The sequence below is a fragment of the Salmo salar genome, chromosome 04, assembly GCF_965601325.2.
Source record: "Salmo salar chromosome 04, fSalSal1, whole genome shotgun sequence".
Classification (NCBI taxonomy): domain Eukaryota; kingdom Metazoa; phylum Chordata; class Actinopteri; order Salmoniformes; family Salmonidae; genus Salmo; species Salmo salar.
The window spans coordinates 53,083,438-53,106,305 of record NC_138294.1 but is presented as its reverse complement, the minus strand read 5'-3'; the positions used below and the strand labels follow the sequence as shown (position 1 = coordinate 53,106,305).

The 22,868-nt window shown below is 41.6% G+C and overlaps 1 protein-coding gene across 2 annotated transcripts; it reads right to left on the bottom strand.

Moving 5' to 3' along the window:
- Positions 1 to 7,406: 7,406 nt before the first annotated feature.
- Positions 7,407 to 22,597, bottom strand: LOC145878650 (RNA-binding protein Musashi homolog 2). 2 transcript variants are annotated; one of them, XM_082974558.1, is made up of 5 exons: positions 22,391 to 22,597; positions 22,010 to 22,050; positions 21,652 to 21,733; positions 21,111 to 21,195; positions 7,407 to 10,358 (listed from the first exon to the last, which is right to left on the bottom strand). In XM_082974558.1, exons 1-5 carry the CDS (start codon positions 22,450 to 22,452, stop codon positions 10,293 to 10,295), a joined length of 336 nt encoding a protein of 111 aa, XP_082830684.1. In that variant the 5' UTR covers positions 22,453 to 22,597; the 3' UTR covers positions 7,407 to 10,292. The 2 variants fall into 2 exon arrangements, with proteins under 2 accessions (XP_082830684.1, XP_082830685.1); XM_082974559.1 differs by lacking the exon at positions 7,407 to 10,358 and adding an exon at positions 12,404 to 15,694 and having other exon boundaries at positions 22,391 to 22,596.
- Positions 22,598 to 22,868: the final 271 nt, after the last annotated feature.

Genomic DNA, 22,868 nt, shown 5'->3' with positions numbered 1-22,868 from the left:
TGCTTAAACTTCAGGCCGGCAGGATTCTAAGTTCATACCTTCATCTACAAATACTGTCTAATGAAATCCAGTAGCAAGTAGGCAGTAGTCAAACTAACTTACACATTCTGAACTACTGATGTGTAAAGACAGTTTTGTGTGAGGGAAAGAGGCAGGGGCTGGAGTCTCTCTCTCTTACATTCCTGCTGTACTCTCTTCTCTTCTCTCCCTCCCTCCCTCCCTCCCTCTGAGAGCCAGTAATGTATTTTTTGCGGAGAAGAAATGCCTCTAAATTTAGCTTCAGATTTATCAAGCTGATGCAAACAAGGAGAACAGGGGGGTGAGGAAGAGAAAGGAGGAGAGTGAAAGGAAGAGGTGTGTCAGTGAGGAGCTGTCCGTTATGAGTTGTCAAGTTGAGAAAGAGGGGGTGTCACGCCCTGATCTGTTTCACCTGTCCTTGTGATCATCCCCACCCCCTCCAGGTGTCGCTTATTTTCCCCAGTGTATTTATCCCTGTGTTTCCTGTCTCTCTGTGCCAGTTCGTCTTGTATGTTTCCAAGTCAACCAGCGGTTTTCCCGTTCTCCTGCTTTTTGCATTCTCCTTTTTCTAGTCATCCCGGTTTTGACCAATGCCTGTTTCTGGACTTTATACCGCCTGCCTGACCATTCTGCCTGCCTTGACCACGAGCCTGTCTGCCACTCTGTACCTCCTGGACTCTGATCTGGTTTTGACCTTTCTGCCTGTCCATGACCTTTCTCTTGCCTACCCCTTTGGATTAATAAACATTGTAAGACTCCAACCATGTGCCTCCTGTGTCTGCATCTGGGTCTCGCCTTGTGCCTTGATAGGGGGAGAGTGAGAGGAGCATAAGGGGCTAGGGAGGGGAGGGGTGTGTCAGTGAGGAGCTGTCCGTTTATGAGTGACGATTAGACGGAACCAAAAAAAAACATTTCTGCCAGGCCTCAAACATAACACACACACACACAGCAAGCACACACATACTCATCACACAAAAGCCTGCCCCTAGCAAGATGCATGAAGGAGAAAGATATGTGAATTTCAATAAAGGGGAGAAGAAACAAAACTAGCACGAGTAGGCAAGCAGCGTAAGGACAGGGAGGAGAGAGAACGCCAGCCACCCAGGCAGGTAAAAGCTCACACTGGGGGCTGTGAACAGACAGAGCATGCAACACACACACCCACACACCAAAGCACACAGGCTGGTGCGGCTGCAGAACAAGGGCATCTGCTACAAGGGCAAGGGCATTACAGGTCAGGACTACTTCATGGACAAGTCAAACTATCTCTGAAGACCACAACACTACAGAGGGCCTTGAGCTCCCCTACCCTCCTATCCCACCTCCCCCTCGCAGTAGCTATAAAGGACATGTCAACGAGTGGGTTCACTTTATCCCATTCATTTGTTTAGTTTGGCCAATTTGGACCCTCTTGGGAATTGACTGTGTTTTGTTTGAGAGGGGGATTTATATGCAATGCTCTAAAAGAGCTAAGCTTTCCCCCTCCAGCGTTTGTGCTCCTCTGAGCGGCATCACTGGGCTTTAGTCAGGGACTCAGTGGCAGATCAGCTGTTTCAGCAAGCACGGAGCAGAGAGAGAGAGGGGGGAGGGGGGAGAAAGAGCTCTTCCATGTTGTGTAAGCATAAGGCAGACAGCTCTGTTAAATATTACAGCAATAGGCATACCTTAATGTTTCATAAGTTAAAGATTGCTTTGGCTAAAAATGACAGTGGCACAGTAGAACATCCAAACTCTACTTTATGAATATTCATATGTGGATGGGATTAAAATTCATTCTGAATTCATGTTCTACTGAGACAGTCATTTGAAGTTCGAGGTTATTCAACATTTAGAGGTACACATGTCTGTTCAATATTACATGGGAGGATAAATAGTTCCATATGGAGGATTTATCAAAGAATAGAAAGTCAAAACACAACTAGATATGCAATTCAAACAGTCCTCCCATCAAGTAGCCTAACGCATCAATCTACCCAAGTTAGTTGCAGTGAAACAATTTAGTTGGAACAAAATTCTGCTGGTTATAATATTGACAGACATTGGTTGGAAGAAACAGAATGAAGTCTGAAAGGAATCTGAATCAGAAAGGTGAAAGCAGAAGATGGGCAGAGGATGAGTTGCATTGTACAGATGGAAGAGCCACGATAACTTGGATCCTGCAAATAACACTGCAGTCCTAGTTGCCTGCACAGTCTCAGCTACAGTCTCAGCTATTGCCACAGCAGCTTGTTGGAGAGTGAACGCATGGGCAGAGTAAGATAATTGTCCACTCTTCCAAAGGTGCTCTAATAGGCCTGGCAGGCACTCAGTGTTACGTCAGCCAGAAACCAGAAGAAGATCCATCCTGGGTCCTGTATGTTGGTCTCTGACTAACACTACGCCGAAAGGATCAGATGAAAAGTGAAGATGTTCTGTTCTGAAAATAGTTTAGCTGAAGTGCTATGGTGTGGTATTTCTTATTTACATGAGGGGAAGCCCCTTGGAATACAAATTGAAAGAGATAAGAGTCAAGGTCAAACATGAAGGTCACTGCAGAGGCAACATACTAGGCAAAGCATACCGCAAGGCCTTTTAAGATTATTCAAATCTTCTCTAATACATTCTGGGTTAGAAATACATTCATATCATTTATTTTACAACTTTAATGCTGCATTTATTTTAAATGGTTGTGGGGAGCAGTGTTGTGTGTCTGGGTAGGATTGAAGCCGCAGAGATTTCGCTCAACGAAGGACTTAAATCACTTCTCGAGACGAGTGTAGCAGAAAATTGATAATTACTGGCAGCACAGCTGTGCCTAGTCATCAGGTGTGACAAATACCCACCCCCCTCCCAAAAACGATCATAACAAAAGTCGAGCACAGGACAGGGGATGATGACAAATATCTACTTGTTTGTTGCTTCGGCAGGGCTGTTTATTTCTGTGTGTCAGAGGCAGAGAATGTGTGGTCACCCAGGCCACTTAGGCCCTTCCCTGGCTATCCCGTGCCCCAGGCCAGAGGCTCCGTGCCAGGCCAGAGGCTCCCCGCCAGGCCAGGGAGACGCCACAGTGGGGTCAGCCCTCCAGGAATGTGGTGCTCTCTGGCCAGAGACTGACTGGGTGAGCTCTGTTCTGTCTCTGTCCCACTAGGCCCCTCTCCTCACTGCAGAACAGAACGCTGTCTCAGCTCTCAGCTCCCAGATTCCATCTGGCTCTTCCTGTCTGCCTCCGACCCTGGAACTAATCTACCCCCCACTCCGTCTCCCACAATGCCGTGCGAGACTGTGCCGCTGGGGCCTGCTCTGCGTAATTCAGTAGCAACGTGAGTGCAAAACTAAGACACTGCAGAATAGCCAGGCTGTAAATGTGTCAGTACTGTCATAACATGTAAATATGCCTTCATCGGTCAAATAGAAGTGCACAAACAACAAGCTGGACTCTACCAATCAGTGAGAGTTTAAGAATCCTAGGTGAATGGAGATATGGTGGGGTTGGGGGAGGGGCGGCGCCGTCAATGTGTGTGCAGGCGTGCACGTGTGTCATATAAAACAAGGGCTTTGATAGGGCTGTGTTAGTAGCGATGAGGGGGGTTGAGTTGGGTTGAGGGGGGCAGCTAGTCTCAATCCTGGCTGGCCTGGGTCTTCTCATTACTGTCAGTCAGCATCAGGTTTAGCAGGGCCAGGCTCCTGCAGCCCTCTGTCCTGCCTCCCCTCTCTCCTGTCTGCTGCCTGCTGCCATTGATAAGTACACAACACGGCCCTGAACCCCCCCCCCCACCAAACCTAATTACCCTCGACCCACAGCAAAGAGACCAGGCTAGGAAGAGGAGAGGAGGGGAAATGGGCCAACACTCAGGAGCCAGCAGGACACAGAGAACACAGTCATATACTGTACTGCACATACAGGCTAAACACAAAGACAAGCATATAGTTAATTCAGAATAACAACATATGCCCACTCACACACACACAGACATGATACATATTATATAATTACAATGCGTAGAAGAGAAAACAACATCTACCAAACTGAGCAGTGCTTTGACTGATTTAGTCTCTTCTGACTGTCTTTTGGTGATTGTGTCTGACCACCCAACAAACAGTCATTCATATTTTCTTTTTGTATTTTAATTTAACCTTTATTTAACTAGGCAAGTCAGTTAAGAACAAATTATTATTTACAATGACAGCCTAGGAACAGTGGGTTAACTGCCTTGTTCAGGCGCAGAATGACAGATTTTTACCTTGTCAGCTCGGGGATTCGATCTAGCAACCTTTCAGTTACTTGTCCAATGCTCTAACCACTAGGCTACCTGCCTGGGCTTTGGCCTCATTCTTGTCTGGGCCAGTTTCATTGAGGCCATTCAAAGCTGGAACAGTTGAGGGTCAGGGATTTAAACACATCTCCTGGTACCCCACACATCCATTACCGAAGGGAACAAACATCTCTCCATGTAGCCCTCTATCTGGGCGGTGGGGGGATGGGGGGTGGGTGGGGGTTTGTCTCGGCTACAAACCTTTTTCGCCAGGAGGTTAGAGGGAGGTAGCGATAAAGCAATCCCATCAACTGAACACTGATTGATTGACTTTTCCCTTGCCCTGATCCAAGTTAGCTTTGCCAGCTATCGGATTGTTTCTTGTTTTCAGTGACAAGTCAATGCACTTCCCGTCGGTTGTAAAAACCCATTTCAGAAGTGCATTTACGTGGAGGAAAAACATAAATACACATAGTAACAGTGAGGTTGTGTTTCTGTTGGTAGATGATTGTCTCCAGTCTTGGAGGAATGGAAAGATGACCTACTATCATCCAATGTGAAAACATGTACATAGAGATATACATAGAGATATACAAAGAGCTATACATGTACATAGAGATATACATGTACATAGAGATATACATAGAGATATACATGTACATGGAGATATACAGTGAGGGAAAAAACTATTTGATCCCCTGCTGATTTTGTACATTTGCCCACTGACAAAGAAATGATCAGTCTATAATTTTAATGGTAGATTTATTTGAACAGTGACAGACAGAATAACAACAAAATAATCCAGAAATTACCTGTAAGTTACCTGTATAAAAGACACCTGTATAAAAGACCTGTATAAAAGACACCTGTCCACAGAAGCAATCAATCAGATTCCAAACTCTCCACCATGGCCAAGACCAAAGAGCTCTCCAAGGATGTCAGGGACAAGATTGTAGACCTACACAAGGCTGGAATGGGCTACAAGACCATCGCCAAGCAGCTTGGTGAGAAGGTGACAACATTTGGTGCGATTATTCGCAAATAGAAGAAACACAAAAGAACTGTCAATCTCCTTCGGCCTGGGGCTCCATGCAAGATCTCACCTCGTGGAGTTGCAATGATCATGAGAACGGTGAGGAATCAGCCCAGAACTACACGGGAGGATCTTGTCAATGATCTCAAGGCAGCTGGGACCATAGTCACCAAGAAAACAATTGGTAACACACTACGCCATGAAGGACTGAAATCCTGCAGCGCCCGCAAGGTCCCCCTGCTCAAGAAAGCACATATACATGCCCGTCTGAAGTTTGCCAATAAACATCTGCATGATTCAGAGGACAACTGGGTGAAAGTGTTGTGGTCAGATGAGACCAAAATGGAGCTCTTTGGCATCAAATCATCTCACCGTGTTTGGAGGAGGAGGAATGCTGCCTATGACCCCAAGAACACCATCCCCACCGTCAAACATAGAGGTGGAAACATTATGCTTTGGGGGTGTTTTTCTGCTAAGGGGAGAGGACAACTTCACCGCATCAAAGGGACGATGGACGGGGCCATGTACCGTCAAATCTTGGATGAGAACCTCCTTTCCTCAGCCAGGGCATTGAAAATGGGTCGTGGATGGGTATTCCAGCATGACAATGACCCAAAACACACAGCCAAGGCAACAAAGGAGTGGCTCAAGAAGAAGCACATTAAGGTCCTGGAGTGGCCTAGCCAGTCTCCAGACCTTAATCCCATAGAAAATCTGTGGAGGGAGCTGAAGATTCGAGTTGCCAAATGTCAGCCTCGAAACCTTAATGACTTGGAGAAGATCTGCAAAGAGGAGTGGGACAAAATCCCTCCTGAGATGTGTGCAAACCTGGTGGCCAACTACAAGAAACGTCTGACCTCTGTGATTGCCAACAAGGGTTTTGCCACCAAGTACTAAGTCATGTTTTGCAGAGGGGTCAAATACTTATTTCCCCCATCAAAATGCAAATAATTTATAACATTTTTGACATGTGTTTTTCTGGATTTTTTAGTTGTTATCCTGTCTCTCACTGTTCAAATTTACCTACCATTAAAATTATAGACTGATCATTTCTTTGTCAGTGGGCAAACGTACAAAATCAGCAGGGGATCAAATACTTTTTTCCCTCACTGTACATAGAGATATACATGTGCATAGAGATATACATGTACATAGAGATATACATAGAGATATACATGTACATAGAGATCTGGTCCTCTGTAGCTCAGTTGGAAGTGCATGGTGCTTGCAATGCCAGGATAGTGGATTCAACACGTCTATAAGTTGCTTTGGATAAGTGTCTGCTAATGGCATATAAAGATATGCTCAATATGATGTATTCTGTTCTATAAAGTATTCTGTTCTATATAAAGGACTTTTGTCCTTGAATGTTCTTTCAAACTCTGGCAGTGGTGCACGACTGAGTTTGAACAGGGAATCTAGCGCTTTTAATAAACTCATATGGACATTTAGAGTAGCTGGCAGCCATGGTTTCAAATTCCCAGCAGTCAGCTGTGTCAGTTGAAATGAAAATCATTCTGAGATGGAGAAGATTATAATACTAAAATCACCTAAAGAAAAACAACATATCTGAGTGAGGCGTAACAGCGGATTCACCAGGCTTTGTGAGGCTGTCCAGAATGAAAAGAAGAGGAAGAGATGGAGCGAGGGGAGCGAGACAGAGAGGGAGAAACAGAGAAAGAAAGCAAGTAAGAATGGAGAGAATGTAGGAGAGCAGCCCTTGTGCAGGTTTCTTAATTGGCATTGGAGTAGAGAACTGCACTCCTGGGCCTCTCTCCTTTGGCAAGCATTCCCAATAGTGTGTGTGTGTTTCTGTGAGGGAGTGTGTGTGTGTGTGTGTGAAGGAGTGTGTTTCTGTGAAGGAGTGTGTGTGTTTGTGAAGGAGTGTGTGTGTGTTTCTCTGAGGGAGTGTGTGCATGTCTGTCTGTCTGTGTGTGTATCTTACATAATTGTTGTTCTGCAGGCTGTGGGCTGTGTCTTTGGTTGTGTGTGTGTGTGTGTGTGTGTGTGTGTGTGTGTGTGTGTGTGTGTGTGTGTGTGTGTGTGTGTGTGTGTGTGTGTGTGTGTGTGTGTGTGTGTGTGTGTGTGTGTGTGTGTGTGTGTGGTGTGTCTATAAGGGGGGCTCTGTCTGTACTGTACTTCACACAGTGTCACCTTTGGACTTCATTAAAAACTTGGCGAGGAGTTTTCTCTCACAGCAACACGTTTGTCCCTAGCTCCAGCACCACGGGACACCTGGGAGCTTTTCTCCAACTCAGAACATTAAGCACACAACAAGCCCCTCAGAAAGAGGTGGGGGACCAGAACCAGGCAAAAGTTAATCTATTCTAGACCCTCTAGACTCCTCATCCCACTATCACCAGCAGTAGAAGTCCCTCAGCAGTAGCAGAAAGAGAGAGAGGCAGGCAGAGTACACAGCGGACACGCACACAGACAGAAGGGGAAATCTGGGCCACTGCTTTGATGGTATTTATGACTGATAACCTAGATCCATTTCCACTCAGGCCTACTACGGTACGCTTTGTTAGCTGCAGTCAACATTTGAAGGTTACTTCCTCTCCCTGATTAAAATATACATATAATTCAGCACCAAATAAAACTTTGTGATTGTCAACCAAGTAAACAGTATTACTCCTTTAAGTTCCTTTAGAGTCTAGCTCCCACTGTTCAGTACATCCAGAACATATCTATTTGTGTACAGTACAGAGAGGCTTGTCTCATCAGTGCAGTCCAATGACTGCCATTGATGTGGTGACTAGTGGATGCTAGTGAAGCCTAATGAGGCAAACAGCCCCTGGTGAGACGGCCTGGCGGAAAAGAAGGGGTTAAGCTGCGCTGCTCGTCTTCTCTGAGTGGCCCAGCTCCTTCCTTTCATTTCCATAACAAGCCATCAGAGCTCATCTACCAGAGAAGTGGCCAATTAAAATCATGTTGGTACACGCTATGATTGTCTGTGATTCCGCAGTGTGAAAACAACAACAACAGCAGCAGCGCAGCAACAGCAGCAGCGGTATCGGTAACGACATGGACAGCTGAGAAACCAATCTTTAGCGATGTGGGCAGCAACCGTCACCTTGGTTTCTAAACACACACGGCAGTCATCAGCCCCCAGTTTCCATGTTCCTGTGAAAACACAAAGAGAACAGCTCCACAAAGGATGAGAACAGAGAGAGACAGCACCTGTCCATCGCTCTCTCATACCTAACCCCTCCATTCACCTCACACAGACATCACGCTGTGCAGATCTATTGGCTCAAGACAGTAGGAGATCCATGTGTAACCAGGTAGAACAATTCTAACATAATTGGGGCCCCTATATATTCATACACTGTGTTTAATCATATAGGAAACTGGGTGCATTATAATAGCACTAAGGCCAATGTCTGAAGTACCTGGGGAGATACATGTAGATGTAGGCTACTTAACTCTCTCTACAAAATCTACAATCGCTTAAGGTACAGTAACAGTACTGTACACAATATGCAACAGTGCAGGATAGACAGGGGATGGAGTAAAACCAGGAGGAAACCAAAGCCGATTGGTCTCTCAATATTTCTGTTCCCCAAACCAGCGCCATTGAGGCACCTGTAGCCTGCCCTAGCAGCCGGCTCTATAGAAGCCCATCTCTCACTGGGGACAGGCCTGTTAAACAGCAACAAGCAGCCGGCTGGAGAAGAAGGTGGGGGGGAAGAAACGATGACAAATTCAAGACAGAAAGTGCTTTCTAAATGGCAACCTCAGACCCAGACTGCTTATAAAGGCCTTAAATCAATTAAATATGAAGGAGAAAGCCATGAAATGCTAATCTATCTCCCTTAATCCTATTTCTTTGAGATACTTTGAAATCCACATGCTCTTGCATAATACTAAAACAAATAAAAGCCATTTTCTCCTCTAATGAGCTTGCCCCAGAGCCTGCCGTTTTCTAAAACATCTCAACGACAGGTATTTTCTGTACTACTGTAGCAATTCTGTTTAGTAGTCATTGTTTTCTTCCAGTGATGTAACCTACCTTCATAATGACACTGGATGTTTATAAGTGTGTGAGAACAATTCATGTATTTCTGAGCGATTCCGTTCTCTTACATGTTGGTCCCAGCTAAACAGAGCATATTGTTGTAAAAAGTATAAAATAATAAGCACAACAGCTATGTCTTCCAGGGAGGAGCTAGCTTCCCTTTCAACTGAAATCCCAAAATCCAGAGGCAAAACATGTTGGTTGTTTTTGATGTGTTTTATTTGTTTTATGTTCAGGAACAAGCCGAGGAAGAGAGAAGGTTTAAGTGACAAACACGCAAATTAGGGAGAGGAAAAAAATAGCTGGTAGTTTCTCAACCATATGCCCATACCCGTAAGACACCATGTGCTCTGGCTTTGAAAGCTTTCACTGCCAATTCCCCATTTGAAACCAGAACCGCTCAGTAACAACACCTCTCTGTGAGCCGGTGGGAAGGAGAAAAATACATTATTGATCTCCACCCGTTTCAGGTGTAAAAGGTCTGATGTGAGGAGCACTGCATTGGCCTAAAGGAGCTCCCCTCTAACCCAAAGCCAGTCAGAGGGGATAAAGAGCACACGTCTCACCACTGTAGCTACATCACGATCACAAACACCACCTTAACACACTGTGTGTGTGTGTGTGTGTGCGTGTGTGTGTGTGAGTGTGTGTGTGTTGCACACAGAAGACAACCAGTAACCGAGCCAGGATTAAGCCATTATGAAAGATTTGATACTGTCATCATTAATAAGTTACCTACATGTCAAATATCCCCACTATTTTGTTATTGGTTTGTTTTGGTAAAATTGGGATCAGCATAGGGGAAATGACTGCTGACCATGGAAGTGACCTTCCAACTGTGCAGGAAGTGGTCCCAAGCTCATAGCACAAGTGCCTTTGGAATTCTTTTTCCATTATGACACAAGAGTGGGGAAAATCTAAGGAGTCCTGTTGCTAATAAAGAAAATAGATTTAGAGAATGAGGCTAACTGGTCAGTTAATATCACTAATACTAAGTGAGGTGGTTTGCTCTTACCTTAGGTTGAGCGCGTCGGGGAAAGGCAACCTTAGGATCAATCTGTGAATGACAGAAACATTTGGAGTAAGTAAATAAGGAATGACATTGTCAACTGTGCATCAACATTCACATTTTAGCGACAGAGATAAAATGCTAAAGTTCCTCCAAAGTGACAACAACATAATTTTGATGTAGATGCGGAGAGATGTTCACAAAACAGGAACAGTGCCTTTGAAAGTTTGGAGGAAATTATTAATTCAAGATTACAGTGTTGGAAATAGGAGTCTGGAGTTTGTGACTCCAGATATTCCAAAATAAGCAGGAAGGCGCATCAGATCAACCATTTTTTTCCAGTCTTCGCCTTGTCGAGAGAGTTAATTTCATTTTTTTCTTCTGTTTAACTGGTCTCGTGGTGTGCGGTTGCAGCCTTATCAATCTTGCATTCAGAATGAATAGAAACTATTTCATGCACCGATGTCATGCTGCCTTCTCCTGACTTTAATACCAGGCTCTTAAAAGAGAAATTTCAAACAATCTCATCCAAGCAGACCTATTGAAGGGGAAAAACGTAAACAGATCGAAATTGTTCTCTTGCAGAAAATTACTTCTTCGTGTTTAGCAGGGCAAACCCTTTACGTTGCTGCATATTTCTCCATGGGGATTTGAAGGCTTGCCTAGAGGTTGAATGTAATCCACTAGAGCATCATCATAGAGATCCTGTCTCTCTCAGTGGGCCACATGTAGGCCTGAGATGTCTCTCTCAATTTACAAAAGAAGCCAAAAAGAAGGAGTAGGTGGTAATGTGTACGGGAAGAGCATTACAACATGTCACATCAGCTGGACAAAACATTTTCCTCTTGTAAAACCTCTGCATCTCCTTTGACGTAAAAGGCCTCTGAATCGACAACACTGAGATCACGTATTCCTATGAAATAAAGAAAAAACATTCCTAAATAAGGAATGCAATTGACGATTCAGTTGAAAACAAAGACGAAGCTTACCATCTGTGCAGATCAATTCAGCCTACCGAAAGTCCTATTTCACCTGTTGTGTTTTAAGTGAAATGTGAAAGAGCAGCAGGTGAGAACGAAGCAGCAACATCATTTCTCTGTTCTATTTCTATCTGGTGGAGTTATGACTGGTATCGTTCGAAATCAGGTCAATTTGAGAGATGAATTCAATAACACCTGGGTATGGCAACCCTGCTCATAATGAATTTCATGTAATGATTCGTTTTAGCAATTAGCCTCAGGCATAACCAATTCAACCTCAATTACTCAGTGGAGCCGGGCCTAGTCGTGCAAAGACAATACTATATGCTGTGAATAGCAACGCCGTCATACATGGTGCTGTGTCTTACCTTTCCAAACTACACACTAGTCCCTGAAAATCTTGTTTTTGTTTCTCTTATACGGTACATTTTCATTTGCCATAGAGCCTGTTTAAGATGTCAAAATAAATGTTTGCTACAGTTCAACTTATAACAGAACAGCAGTGAAAGTGGTAAAATTTAGCCTTGCAGCATGTCAATCAGATCTACAATGGGTTTGGAGCATGAAGACTTATTCAGCATACAGTCGCTATCAATCCATTTTTTCTCTCGTAATGCAGACATTTAGTTTGTTTATTGAAATGGCCCCATAATGCAGTAATTTGTCCAGATTACCAGTGTAGCTGTGTTAGGTAATGATGACTTAGTGTGGGATCTGTTGAGAAAGCTTGTAGAAACACACCTTTATGTAGGTCACAGCCTAGGAAATGAATGGTTCCTTTGAGACGTTTGCCAAAAGGGGGGAAATTCTAACAATTGTTTTCATTCTGTTGAAGTACTCATGTAAATGGGAAGTTTATGTGGGAATTACATTTAAAGCCTGGGCCCAGTCATATAGGCCACGCATTTCCCATTACAACAGTACACTATAGCATGTCTGGAACTAAGGTTATTCCATTTCCACACTTCCATAGGAATAGCAGTTTGCTTTATGTGGTGTAATTGGTCTCGAGGAGTACTATTTCCCCTCGCCAGTAGGAAATAAATCACAGTGTTGAATGAAGGGATCATTGCTAGATCCATGAAATGATAACAAATCCACCAACAAGATATATGAGCAGTATATTCAATCAATGTTTTAATTCTGGTACAAATTACAATGTATACCGGAGGCTGATCTACAATATGTAATGGATCATATCCCAAAGTTTAAAAATAGCTTTTTCTCAAGCACTACAGCATTTTCAAACTAGGTATCTCAGACTAATAAAAGAGAACAAACCAACACATTTTTTCCCCTTTTATCTTCTGTTACAGCTTTTTACAGCAGGGTCTCAGAGGGCCTCGTCACTGTGCGATTGTGAAAGATCAGGGCAGGAGGCAATAGTTTACATCCTTAGTTCAGATCTTCGAACAGGATTTCATACATTATTCCAGATTCTGGGTAAACTATCTCTCTTAACAGATCTTCCTCTATACTGGCAGTTTAAGATTAAGTTGTTTTTAAAGCAACCACAATTGCTTATCAAAAGGCTTGATTTCTTAATTGTTTTCTTTGTGCTTCGAATGATTTAGGAAGCATTAGTATATAATGATTTATCATCTGCTTCTTTCTGTCAATTTCCCTCTGGTTCTCATACACAAACAAGTATAATCATCGATGTCAAATGCACTGCCAACAAATACCCAAATGAAATCATAATTTCACTTGAGGCCATTAGGCATGCCCTTATCAAAGTAGTATTGTTTGAGAACATGAAATCATTCTAGAGCAATTTATTATCCACATTTGGAAGCCTGCCTTAGCCTGCTGTGTAAGCTACATTATAAAAAATAATTACATGTACAGTGCTTTCAGAAAGTATTCATACCCCTTGACTTATTCCACATTTTGTTGTGTTACAGCCTGAATACAAAATGGATTAAATCATTTTTTTCTCACCCATCTACACACAATACCCCATTGAAAACATGTTTTTAGAAATTTTAGCAAATTTATTGAAAAAGAAATACAGAAATATCTAATTTACTTAAGTATTCACACCCCTGAGTCAAAACTTTGGCAGTGATTACAGCAGAGTCTTTCTGGGTACGTCGCTAAGAGCTTTCCACACCTGGATTGTGCAACCTTTGTTCATTATTATTTTCAAAATTCTTCAAGCTCTGTCAAATGTGTTGTTGATCATTGCTAGACAACCATTTTCAGGTCTTGCCACAGATTTTCAAGTAAATTTAAGTCAAAATTGTAACTCGGCCACTCAGGAACATTCACTGTCTTTTTGGTAAGCAACTCCATTATAGATTTGGACTTGTTTTTTTTAGGTTATTGTCGTGCTGAAAGGTGAATGCATCTCCCAATGTCTGGTGGAAAGCAGACTGAACTAGGTTTTCCTCCAGGATTTTTCCTGTGCTTAGCTCCATTCCGTTTATTTTTTATCCTGAAAAACGTTCCAGTTCTTAATGATTACAAGCATACCCATAACATGATGCAACCACCACTATGCTTGAAAATATGGAGAGTGGTCCTCAGTTGTATTGGATTTGCCCCAAACATAGCACTTTGTATTCAGGGCAAAAAGTGAATTGCTTTGCCAATTTCTTGCAGCATTACTTTAGTGCCTTGTTGCAAACAGGATGCATGTTTTGGAATACTTTTGTTATGTACAGGCTTCCTTCTTTTCACACCGTCAATTAGGTTAGTACTGTCGAGTAACTACAATGTTGTTGAACCATCCTCAGTTTTATCCTATCAAAGTCATTAAACACTGTAACTGTTTTAAAGTCACCGTTGGCCTCATGGTGAAATCCCTGAGTTAGGAAGGATGCGTTTATCTTTATAGTGACTTGGTCATCCAAGCTGTAATAAAAAACTTCACCATGCTCAAAGAAATATTCAATTATAATTTTTTTTCATCTACCAATAGGTGCCCTTTTTGCGAAGCATTGGAAAACCTCCCTGGTCTTTGTGGTTTAATCTGTATTTGAAATTCACTGCTTGACTGAGGGACCTTAGAAATAATTGTATGTATGGGGTACAGAGATTAGGTAGTATTGCACACAGAGTGAGTCCATGCAATTTATTATGTGACTTGTTAAGCAAATCTTTACTCATGAACTTATTTAGGCTTGCCATAACAAAAGGGTTGAATACTTATTGACTCAAGACATTTCAGCTTTTTATTTTTTATTAATTTGTAAACACATTGAAAAACATAATTCCACATTGACATTATGGGGTATTGTGTGTAGACCAGTTACAAAAAAAAATCTACATTTAATCCATTTTAAATTCAGGCTGTAACACAATAAAATGTAGAAAAAAATCAAGAGGTGTGAATACTTTCTGAAGGCACTGTATGTCTGTGTTGATTCAATTCAATTGACGTTTTGTAGTATGCCGCAGGTATTCATTTGCTCAAAATACAATCACTCTAATTATTATAAGTGCAACGAATGATGACAATGAAAAAAGTACTGCATGTTTGGATGCATAATACTGTAAAGAGAAAAGTCTGAGAAGAAGACAAAATCCATCATAGAATCTGTTGGCTCTAAGCCTGGGAAAGGCATGTATATCTTACATGATTAACTGTCGAAGACAAAGCACCTGCTAGACCTGAACCAACAAGGGGCATGGTGGAGGTGAGCTCACATCTGACATTACTTTCAATTTATATCTGACAGAGGAGGCTTAGATTTGTTCAGAGCAGCTGCTCCTATCTGTACCAGCCCTTTCTTCTTTCTCTCTCTCTCTCTCTCTGTTCTTATCCCCCTCACCTCAACCAGCCATTCTGTCATTTCAAACGCTACATCAAAACAGCAAACAGGGGTTGGCCAGAGGTCATTCAATAATGGCTGAAAATATCTGTGGACAAAATAGGCTACCTTTGTCTTGGAAGAAAAAAAGGACTTATTTAGCAGTACAGTACATCTCCTCTGGCAGGAGTCCAGAGTGAATAATCCCGACCTGGACACTGTGACGCAGTAGTCTAACACTACATCTCCTCACATAAAGAAGAATTATAAATCACTTCAAATCACGTTCCTCATCATTTCTTAAACTAACTGTACGTAAAAAGAGAACTTCTACTTTTCCAAATGGGATATTGGATAATATCAAATATAACATTGTAAATATGTTCTGAATTGCTTTGTGTTTTGAAGCCTCAGGCTCTACTTGGCCATATGTCTCCATTCATCCTGGTCTGAAAGCACTCTGTTTTAATAACTGGACAGAAAGCAACCCAGGCAATCAGGGGGGATTGAACAATAGCCGTGGCACATTATGATGGTGTGTGCATTATGAAAGCATACATGTGCTCATTGTCCACGTCTCTCGCTGACATCTTTCTCCGCGGGGTTATCCTGCTTCCACACTGAGGCCATTAGCACTAGAGAACATCCACTACAACAAACAAAGGAGGAATATGTTGTAAAATGTCATACTGTTTGGAACTGGAGTATGCTAACTGTGAGAAATAAATCAAATATTTATAAACACTGTACCATTGAATTAGTTTTTTTAAATCTCAGTTGCAATAGCCCTCGGTTTCTTTCTAAACCTGCAGCCTTGTAGGCTATTGCAAGTAAACTCTTTTACTAAGTCCCTTCAAGGTCACCACTGAGAGAGAAGAATCCATTCAAGCGTCAAAATGCTGTACTTTCAAGCTTCATACCAACCTAACATCTCCACAAAAACACATAAAGAGCAATCGAGGTTCAACATAATGAACATTCTCTAGTGTTGTTGCTGAAATAGCGATGTGGGAGGATGATTAGATCTTGACTCATCTCTACACAGTAAGTGTTCTAAGAAAAAAAATGCCGGTACATAAATTGGTAGATTTCTTGTATTTAGTTTATGAAGGCTAGTCTCACTAAGATCAAATGTCTTTTGCAAGAGAGACCTGGTACGAGACCGCATGGCGCTCTTCAACACTGTAGTTAGTACATACAGTGTAATACATACAGTCGCTAGTGAAAGTCTACACAACCCTTGCACAATCTTCACATTTTGTAAGTGAAATAAAAAAATTCTAGAGCATTTTCCAAATGACTAATAAATACAAAATGAGGACGTATTGATTGTATTGTGGTGGCAGAATCATGTTATGGGTATGCTTGTCATCTGCAGGGATTGGGGAGTTTGTTAGGATCCAAATAATAAAAAAAAAAAAAGCAAAACCCGCCTCAGTCTTCTGAAAATGAAACCCTGGGATAGAGACAATTAGGTTTATGGCAAAGACACACCAGAATTGTTTTACAAGAGGGGTTGAGTGTTCCTAAGCGGTCTAGTCTCACTCCTGCCTTAAATTTGCTTGAATATCTGAGACAATGTTTGAATATTACTGCCCATCAATGATTCCCAACCAAATTTAAAACAATATACATGTTACCCTAATAGTTGTGCAAAGTTGGTAGAATCTTATTCAAAATGATTGACAGCTGTAATGGCTGCCAAAGGTGCTTCCATCAGGTATTACCTCTGGGGTGTGAAGACATAGGCAATCAAGACATATGTATATTTTTTTGTTCTATAACTTTTAAACCTTTTTGAATTTTAGGGCAGCAAAATGTGAAGACTGTGCAAGGGGTTTGTAGACTTTCACTAGGAACTGTACATCCTACATGTGCGCTTCTGCAGAAAGACTGATGGAATGGAATATAAAGCAGAACACTTCTGGTTCAGGTCTATGTGATGTAACAACAGTTGCTTCCTTTGCATGCCGGCAAAGTGCCCTATTTAACCTCAGTGGCACATCAGGAACTATCAAATGTTGATCTCAGCATTGCTTAGTATTAATAGGGCCACACTTTCAGTTAGGTCTTTCAATAACTCAGCTCATACAAAGAACGTAACATCCTCCATCTCTTCAACTGCTAAACCATTGCGCTTTTAGAATCATAACCCAAATGATTTTCACAGGGTATTCTCGCTTGCTTATCAAGATGCCGTCTGTCAATTTTATTAACACAACACACCTTAGTGCAAGGGAAATTTAACTAACAGTAAGTAATACATGTGTAATGTTCTGGAACAACATAAACAAATAAAACATTACAACGTGATTGTATGTTTCAAAAATGTTCTACATAAAATATATCAAGCTATAACCTGCAATTTCCATTATAGCTTACTTCACTCAAATTAAGTCTTATTCATTACACACTGTACAGACAAAATGGAAACCAAATGTCTTTATTAAGGCGAGAGCTTTATTTATATTTTACATTAAAAAATCCAAACAATAAATTCAACGGAACTAATACCAGTGTTTTATTTGACAATATGTCTAATTACAATGTAACTACAGGCAACTCAATTGTTAATAACTATAGTTAGTTTGTCAGGCAAAATTGTTTATCTTTGAGTCGTATTAGTTGTTCGGTTATAGTAAGAAACGTGGCTGAAACAAATACAGATACACGACACACCTCCAAGCAAAGACACCAGATGAGACTTGTCATCTCTATAGAGAAAATAAAGTACATCGGTATGAGTGCTTTGTCAATAACCAACTGTTGTACCACCTGCATTCTATCTACACCACGAGGGGCAAAACGAGTGTTATTCAATTAAGGTTACTAAAGCATATTCATTATCACAAATAAAGAGTTCTTCCCTCCCTAATTTAGATGTATCAAAAGTACTGTACAGTATACTGTACGTACGATATTCAGACATACAGTACCAGTCAAAAGTTTGGACACACCTACTCATTCAAGAGTTTTTCTTACTTTTTTACTATTTTCTACATTGTAGAATAATAGTGAAGACATCAAAACTATGAAATAACACATATGGAATCATGTAGTAACCAAAACAGTGTTAAACAAATCAAAATATATTTTGATTTTAGATTCTTCAAAGTAGCCACTCTTTGCCTTGATGACAGCTTGGCATTCTCTCAACCAGCTTCACCTGGAATGCTTTTCCAACAGTCTTGAAGGAGTTCCCACATATGCTCAGCACCTGTTGGCTGCTTTTCCTTCACTCTGCAGTCCAACTCATCCCAAACCATCTCAATTGGGTTGAGGTCGGGAGATTGTGGAGGCCAGGTCATCTGATGCAGCAATCCATTACTCTCCTTCTTGGTCAAATAACCCATACAACGCCTGGAGGTGTGTTGGGTCATTGTCCTGTTGAAAAACTAATGATAGTCCCACTAAGCGCAAACCAGATGGGATGGCGTGTCGCTGCGGAATACTGTGGTAGCCATGCTGGTTGTGTGCCTTGAATTCTAAATAAATCACTGACAGTGTCACCAGCAAAACACCGCCACATCTTCTCCTCCATACTTCAAGGTGGGAACCACACATGGGGAGATCATCCATTCACCTACTCTGCGTCTCACAAAGACACGGCGGTTGGAACCAGAAATCTCAAATTTGGACTCGTCAGACCAAAGGACAGATTTCCGCCGGTCTAATGTCCATTGCTCATGTTTCTTGGCCCAATCAAGTCTCTTATTATTATTGGTGTCCTTTAGTGGTGGTTTCTGTGCAGTAATTCGACCATGAAGGCCTGATTCACGCAGTCTTCTCTGAACAGTTGATGTTGTGTCTGTTACTTGAACTATTTAATGAACTATAGAACTATCTAATGAACATATCCTCTGCGGCAGAGGTAACTCTGGGTCTTCCTTTCCTGTGGCCGTCCTCACGAGAGCCAGTTTCATCATAGCACTTGATGGTTTTTGCGACTGCACTTGAAGAAACTTTCAAAGTTCTTGGAATTTTCCTAATTGACTGACCTTCATATCTTAAAGTAATGATGGACTGCCGTTTCTCTTTGCTTTTTTGAGCTGTTCTTGCCATAATATGGACTTGGTATTTTACCAAATAGTGCTAGCTTCTGTATACCACCCCTACCTTGTCACAACACAACTGATTGGCTCAAATACATTAAGGAAAGAAATTCCACAAATTAACTTTTAACAAGGCAAACCTGTTAATTGAAATGCATTCCAGGTGACTACCTCATGAAGCGGGTCGAGAGAATGCCAAGAGTGTGCAAAGCTGTCATCAAGGCAAAGGGTGGCTACTTTGAAGAATCTGAAATCTAAAATATATTTTCATTTGTTTAACACTGTTTTGGTTACTACATGATTCCATATGTGTTACTTCATAATTTTGATGTCTTCACTATTATTCTACAATGTAGAAAATAGTCAAATAAAATAAAAACTCTTGAATGAGTAGGTGTGTCCAAACCTTTGACTGGTACTGTACATATTGAACACATGGCTGATCGGCAGTATTTATACTGCATGTGGGTAGGCTATTTATCAATGATTTAAATCCTACATGTACGCCATATATTCTAATATGTCACAGTGCTCTAAGCGATATCATTCTGCCATAGTGTGTGTATCAAATAATCACACATTAAATGAAGCACTCTGTGGCTTTCTCCCCACTATCTGCATTGTACATCCCAATATTATCTGCAACAGCTTACAGGTGCTAGTTTCCTTTTATGACATGCAAAACATGAACCCGCTCCTCTTTCACTTTCAAGTATCAAGATAAAAACGGAAAGCTTTTACAAGCACCCTCCAGTGACTTGCCAGTCAGGTCAGGACAGCCTTACAACAAGTTATAGCACTGCTTTCAGCCAGGCTCCACTGTAATTGTACACTGCTTGCTGAAGTACAATAGGTTTGTCTTTCCAAATATATCTGAAAGACACTCCCCTCTGAACTTGACTTTCACAGAAGGCTGCAAACAAAGCGTTTATTTCTCAGTTTGGACTATTCCATTTCCAGAGCTGTGTGAGCATGACTGGATATCACCACCCACTGAGCAGATATTTCAGACAAATATGATTTCATCTGAACGCTGTCTAATTCACCGCTACACAGATTACTGACATGCTTAATTATTCATCTACTGCCACATTTCAAAAGGGAAGCACAGCACAATAGTTCAAGGCTTGGGGATGGGAATGCCATGTGTGTGTGTGTGTGTGTGTGTGTATGGATGCCTTGGTCTGGTGGAAAAGTACATGAGATAAAGTGATGGGAGAAGCACCAGGTTTGTTGATATTATAAGACAGAAAATAGGTTTTGGTAATTGGGAAGGTGTTGGCATTTTATAGATTTGACAATGCACTGTTCCTTAAACTTAGAAGCAACAGTTCTAATATTTCAAATACACTTATGTATAAGAAGCATCCACTGACGTAAAGAAAGACCAAATCTATGTTGAGATTTACAGGATTAATGGACCCTTTGGACATCAACAATTATTTAATAAAATCACATTTGTAACTTTCCACTTCCAATGATGCGATATACATCAAATTGACTAGAGTGACATGTATGATCTGAAAGGTCATACGCATGGACGTGGGAGGTCTGTGAGAGACATGGGATATGTGCACATGTGGAGCCCTAATGGTAATGGGGAAAGGGGGCATGAGAGCTTAATTCACTCAGAAAAGGGAATTTGAGCAGACATGAGATTCACCTCTGAGTGGTGTTTTACTGTAAGAGTTTGCATGGAGGAGGCAACGCTGTTATCGTGGGCTAATTCCACATCTACAGCTATGATAAAATGTATGGTTTTACCAAAGAGGTCTTTACCAAGAGGGCCAACCCAGTGACCGGTACATGGCATTCTGAGATGCCACCTGCCACACATGGATGTACTGCAGTTGTTGTTGGTTTCAATGTGGTATTATTTTTCTATGTGGAACTTATATTACAGTATTATTACAACTCAAGCATGCCTGTGAAATGAAGGCAATGATGAACATTTAAAATGTGCAACACAGACAGTAAAATATCATTGCAAATGACATCAAAACACAGACATACCGTCTTTGAGTCTAATTCGTGGTGTGGTTGAGCTAAGACTTTATCTACACTGGCAGCATCTGCAAACGTAACGAACCCAAATCCTCTGCAAAACAAAGAAACACAAAGAAACATCAATTAGATCACACATTATTTATGCAAATGAGAACATAGAATATAAAGTCAGCTGTTTCTCTCAGTGCATTAACGTGTATCAGGAATTTCATTAGCTTTCAAAAAATAGAACTGCACACACATGTACTTACACTATCCTAATTAAACACTATTCATTCAGACGATAGAGATACGACTATCCTGAATTATAGATTACTATAGTAATTGCGGGCACTGATATTTAAGTTATATGACGTTATTGCAGTCCCAATTGCCAAAGTCAATGTCAAATTGCATTTGCCCGCAGTTTACTGCGAGCAATACAGCTGCAGCTATCTCTGCGAAACACAACGCGGGACAAACAGCCCGGGTTAAAATGTGGCATGTACACAAGTGTAGGATATAATTTCATCTACTGGAAAGCAAAAGTAAAAACCTTTTATTTTACCTGGAACGTTTTGTCGTGGGGTCTCTCATCACCATACATTCTCTTATTTCTCCGAATTTGCTAAAATAGTCTCTAAGGCTGTCTGTGAATAGAGGAAATATATTGGGTAATTAGTCAAGTACAAATGGTCGTCATACTGTTGTCAGTGTGATTCAAACACGCCCTGCAATGCACATAGGGGTCGAATAGAGGACTTCAGATGATTGGAAATAACAAACAACCTTGCACGCACACAGGCACACACATATCCATATAGTATACTGCACACACGCACACACAGAGAACGCGTGCAAGCACAATCGATCGTTGCAACAAAACAACATGAAACATGGGACATGTAAGGGAATAATTGTCTCACCTGGTGAGGTTTGCCAACTGAGGCCACCGATAAACATTTTACTGTAAGAAGAAAACATAGCAGAAGTGAGTCCAGATGTTAGATCGGCCATTTTGAAGACTAACTACTTATAAAAGCGATCTTAAATAGAGAAGCAAAAAAAAAAAAACATTCGCTCGATAGCAATAATGTATTTTGTTAAAAGGGGGAGGCCACACTTGCTACTGTAATCTACCAAAGCAAAGCAGAAGCCTCGTAGCCATCACTAACTGCATCCGGAAGGAAAGACCAATGGTTATGTGCGCACTGCAAACTGAATCCAGCACGGCATAGTGCTCCTTCCTCTGCCAGATAATCTCACATGAAAAATCCAATAAATAATCGAAAATGTTATAATCTTACCCGGGGTCATGTTGTGAATCATTTGGGCTTCCAGATGTGGCTTGACTCCCGTCTCCTTCCATAGCTAACCAAACTATAGGCAGTAACTACAGTAACAGACACACACACACAGACACGGCAAAAGCTATGCAAAGCCCCGCTATGAGAATATTACTGAGCCGGGAATGGAATCGTCACACGTGGGATCAACTCAGCCTAGCTCCCTCCCTCTCTCTGCATACCCTCCCTTACCCCCTACTGGGCGGGGCGAGGGCTCGTCACCTAACCAATCCAATTGACGTCAATACAGAAACCCGCCTATAAAATTCAGAAAACCACGCCCCATATCGGTCATAACGTTCCTATGACAATGTAACAATTGATTAGTTAAAATGTCGATATACATTTTTTTTACATTCCCTAATGGCAACATTTTATTCAATGCATAATTTCCTTCCAGGGCGCACATGCAATTAGAGAAACGATCAATTATATTTGC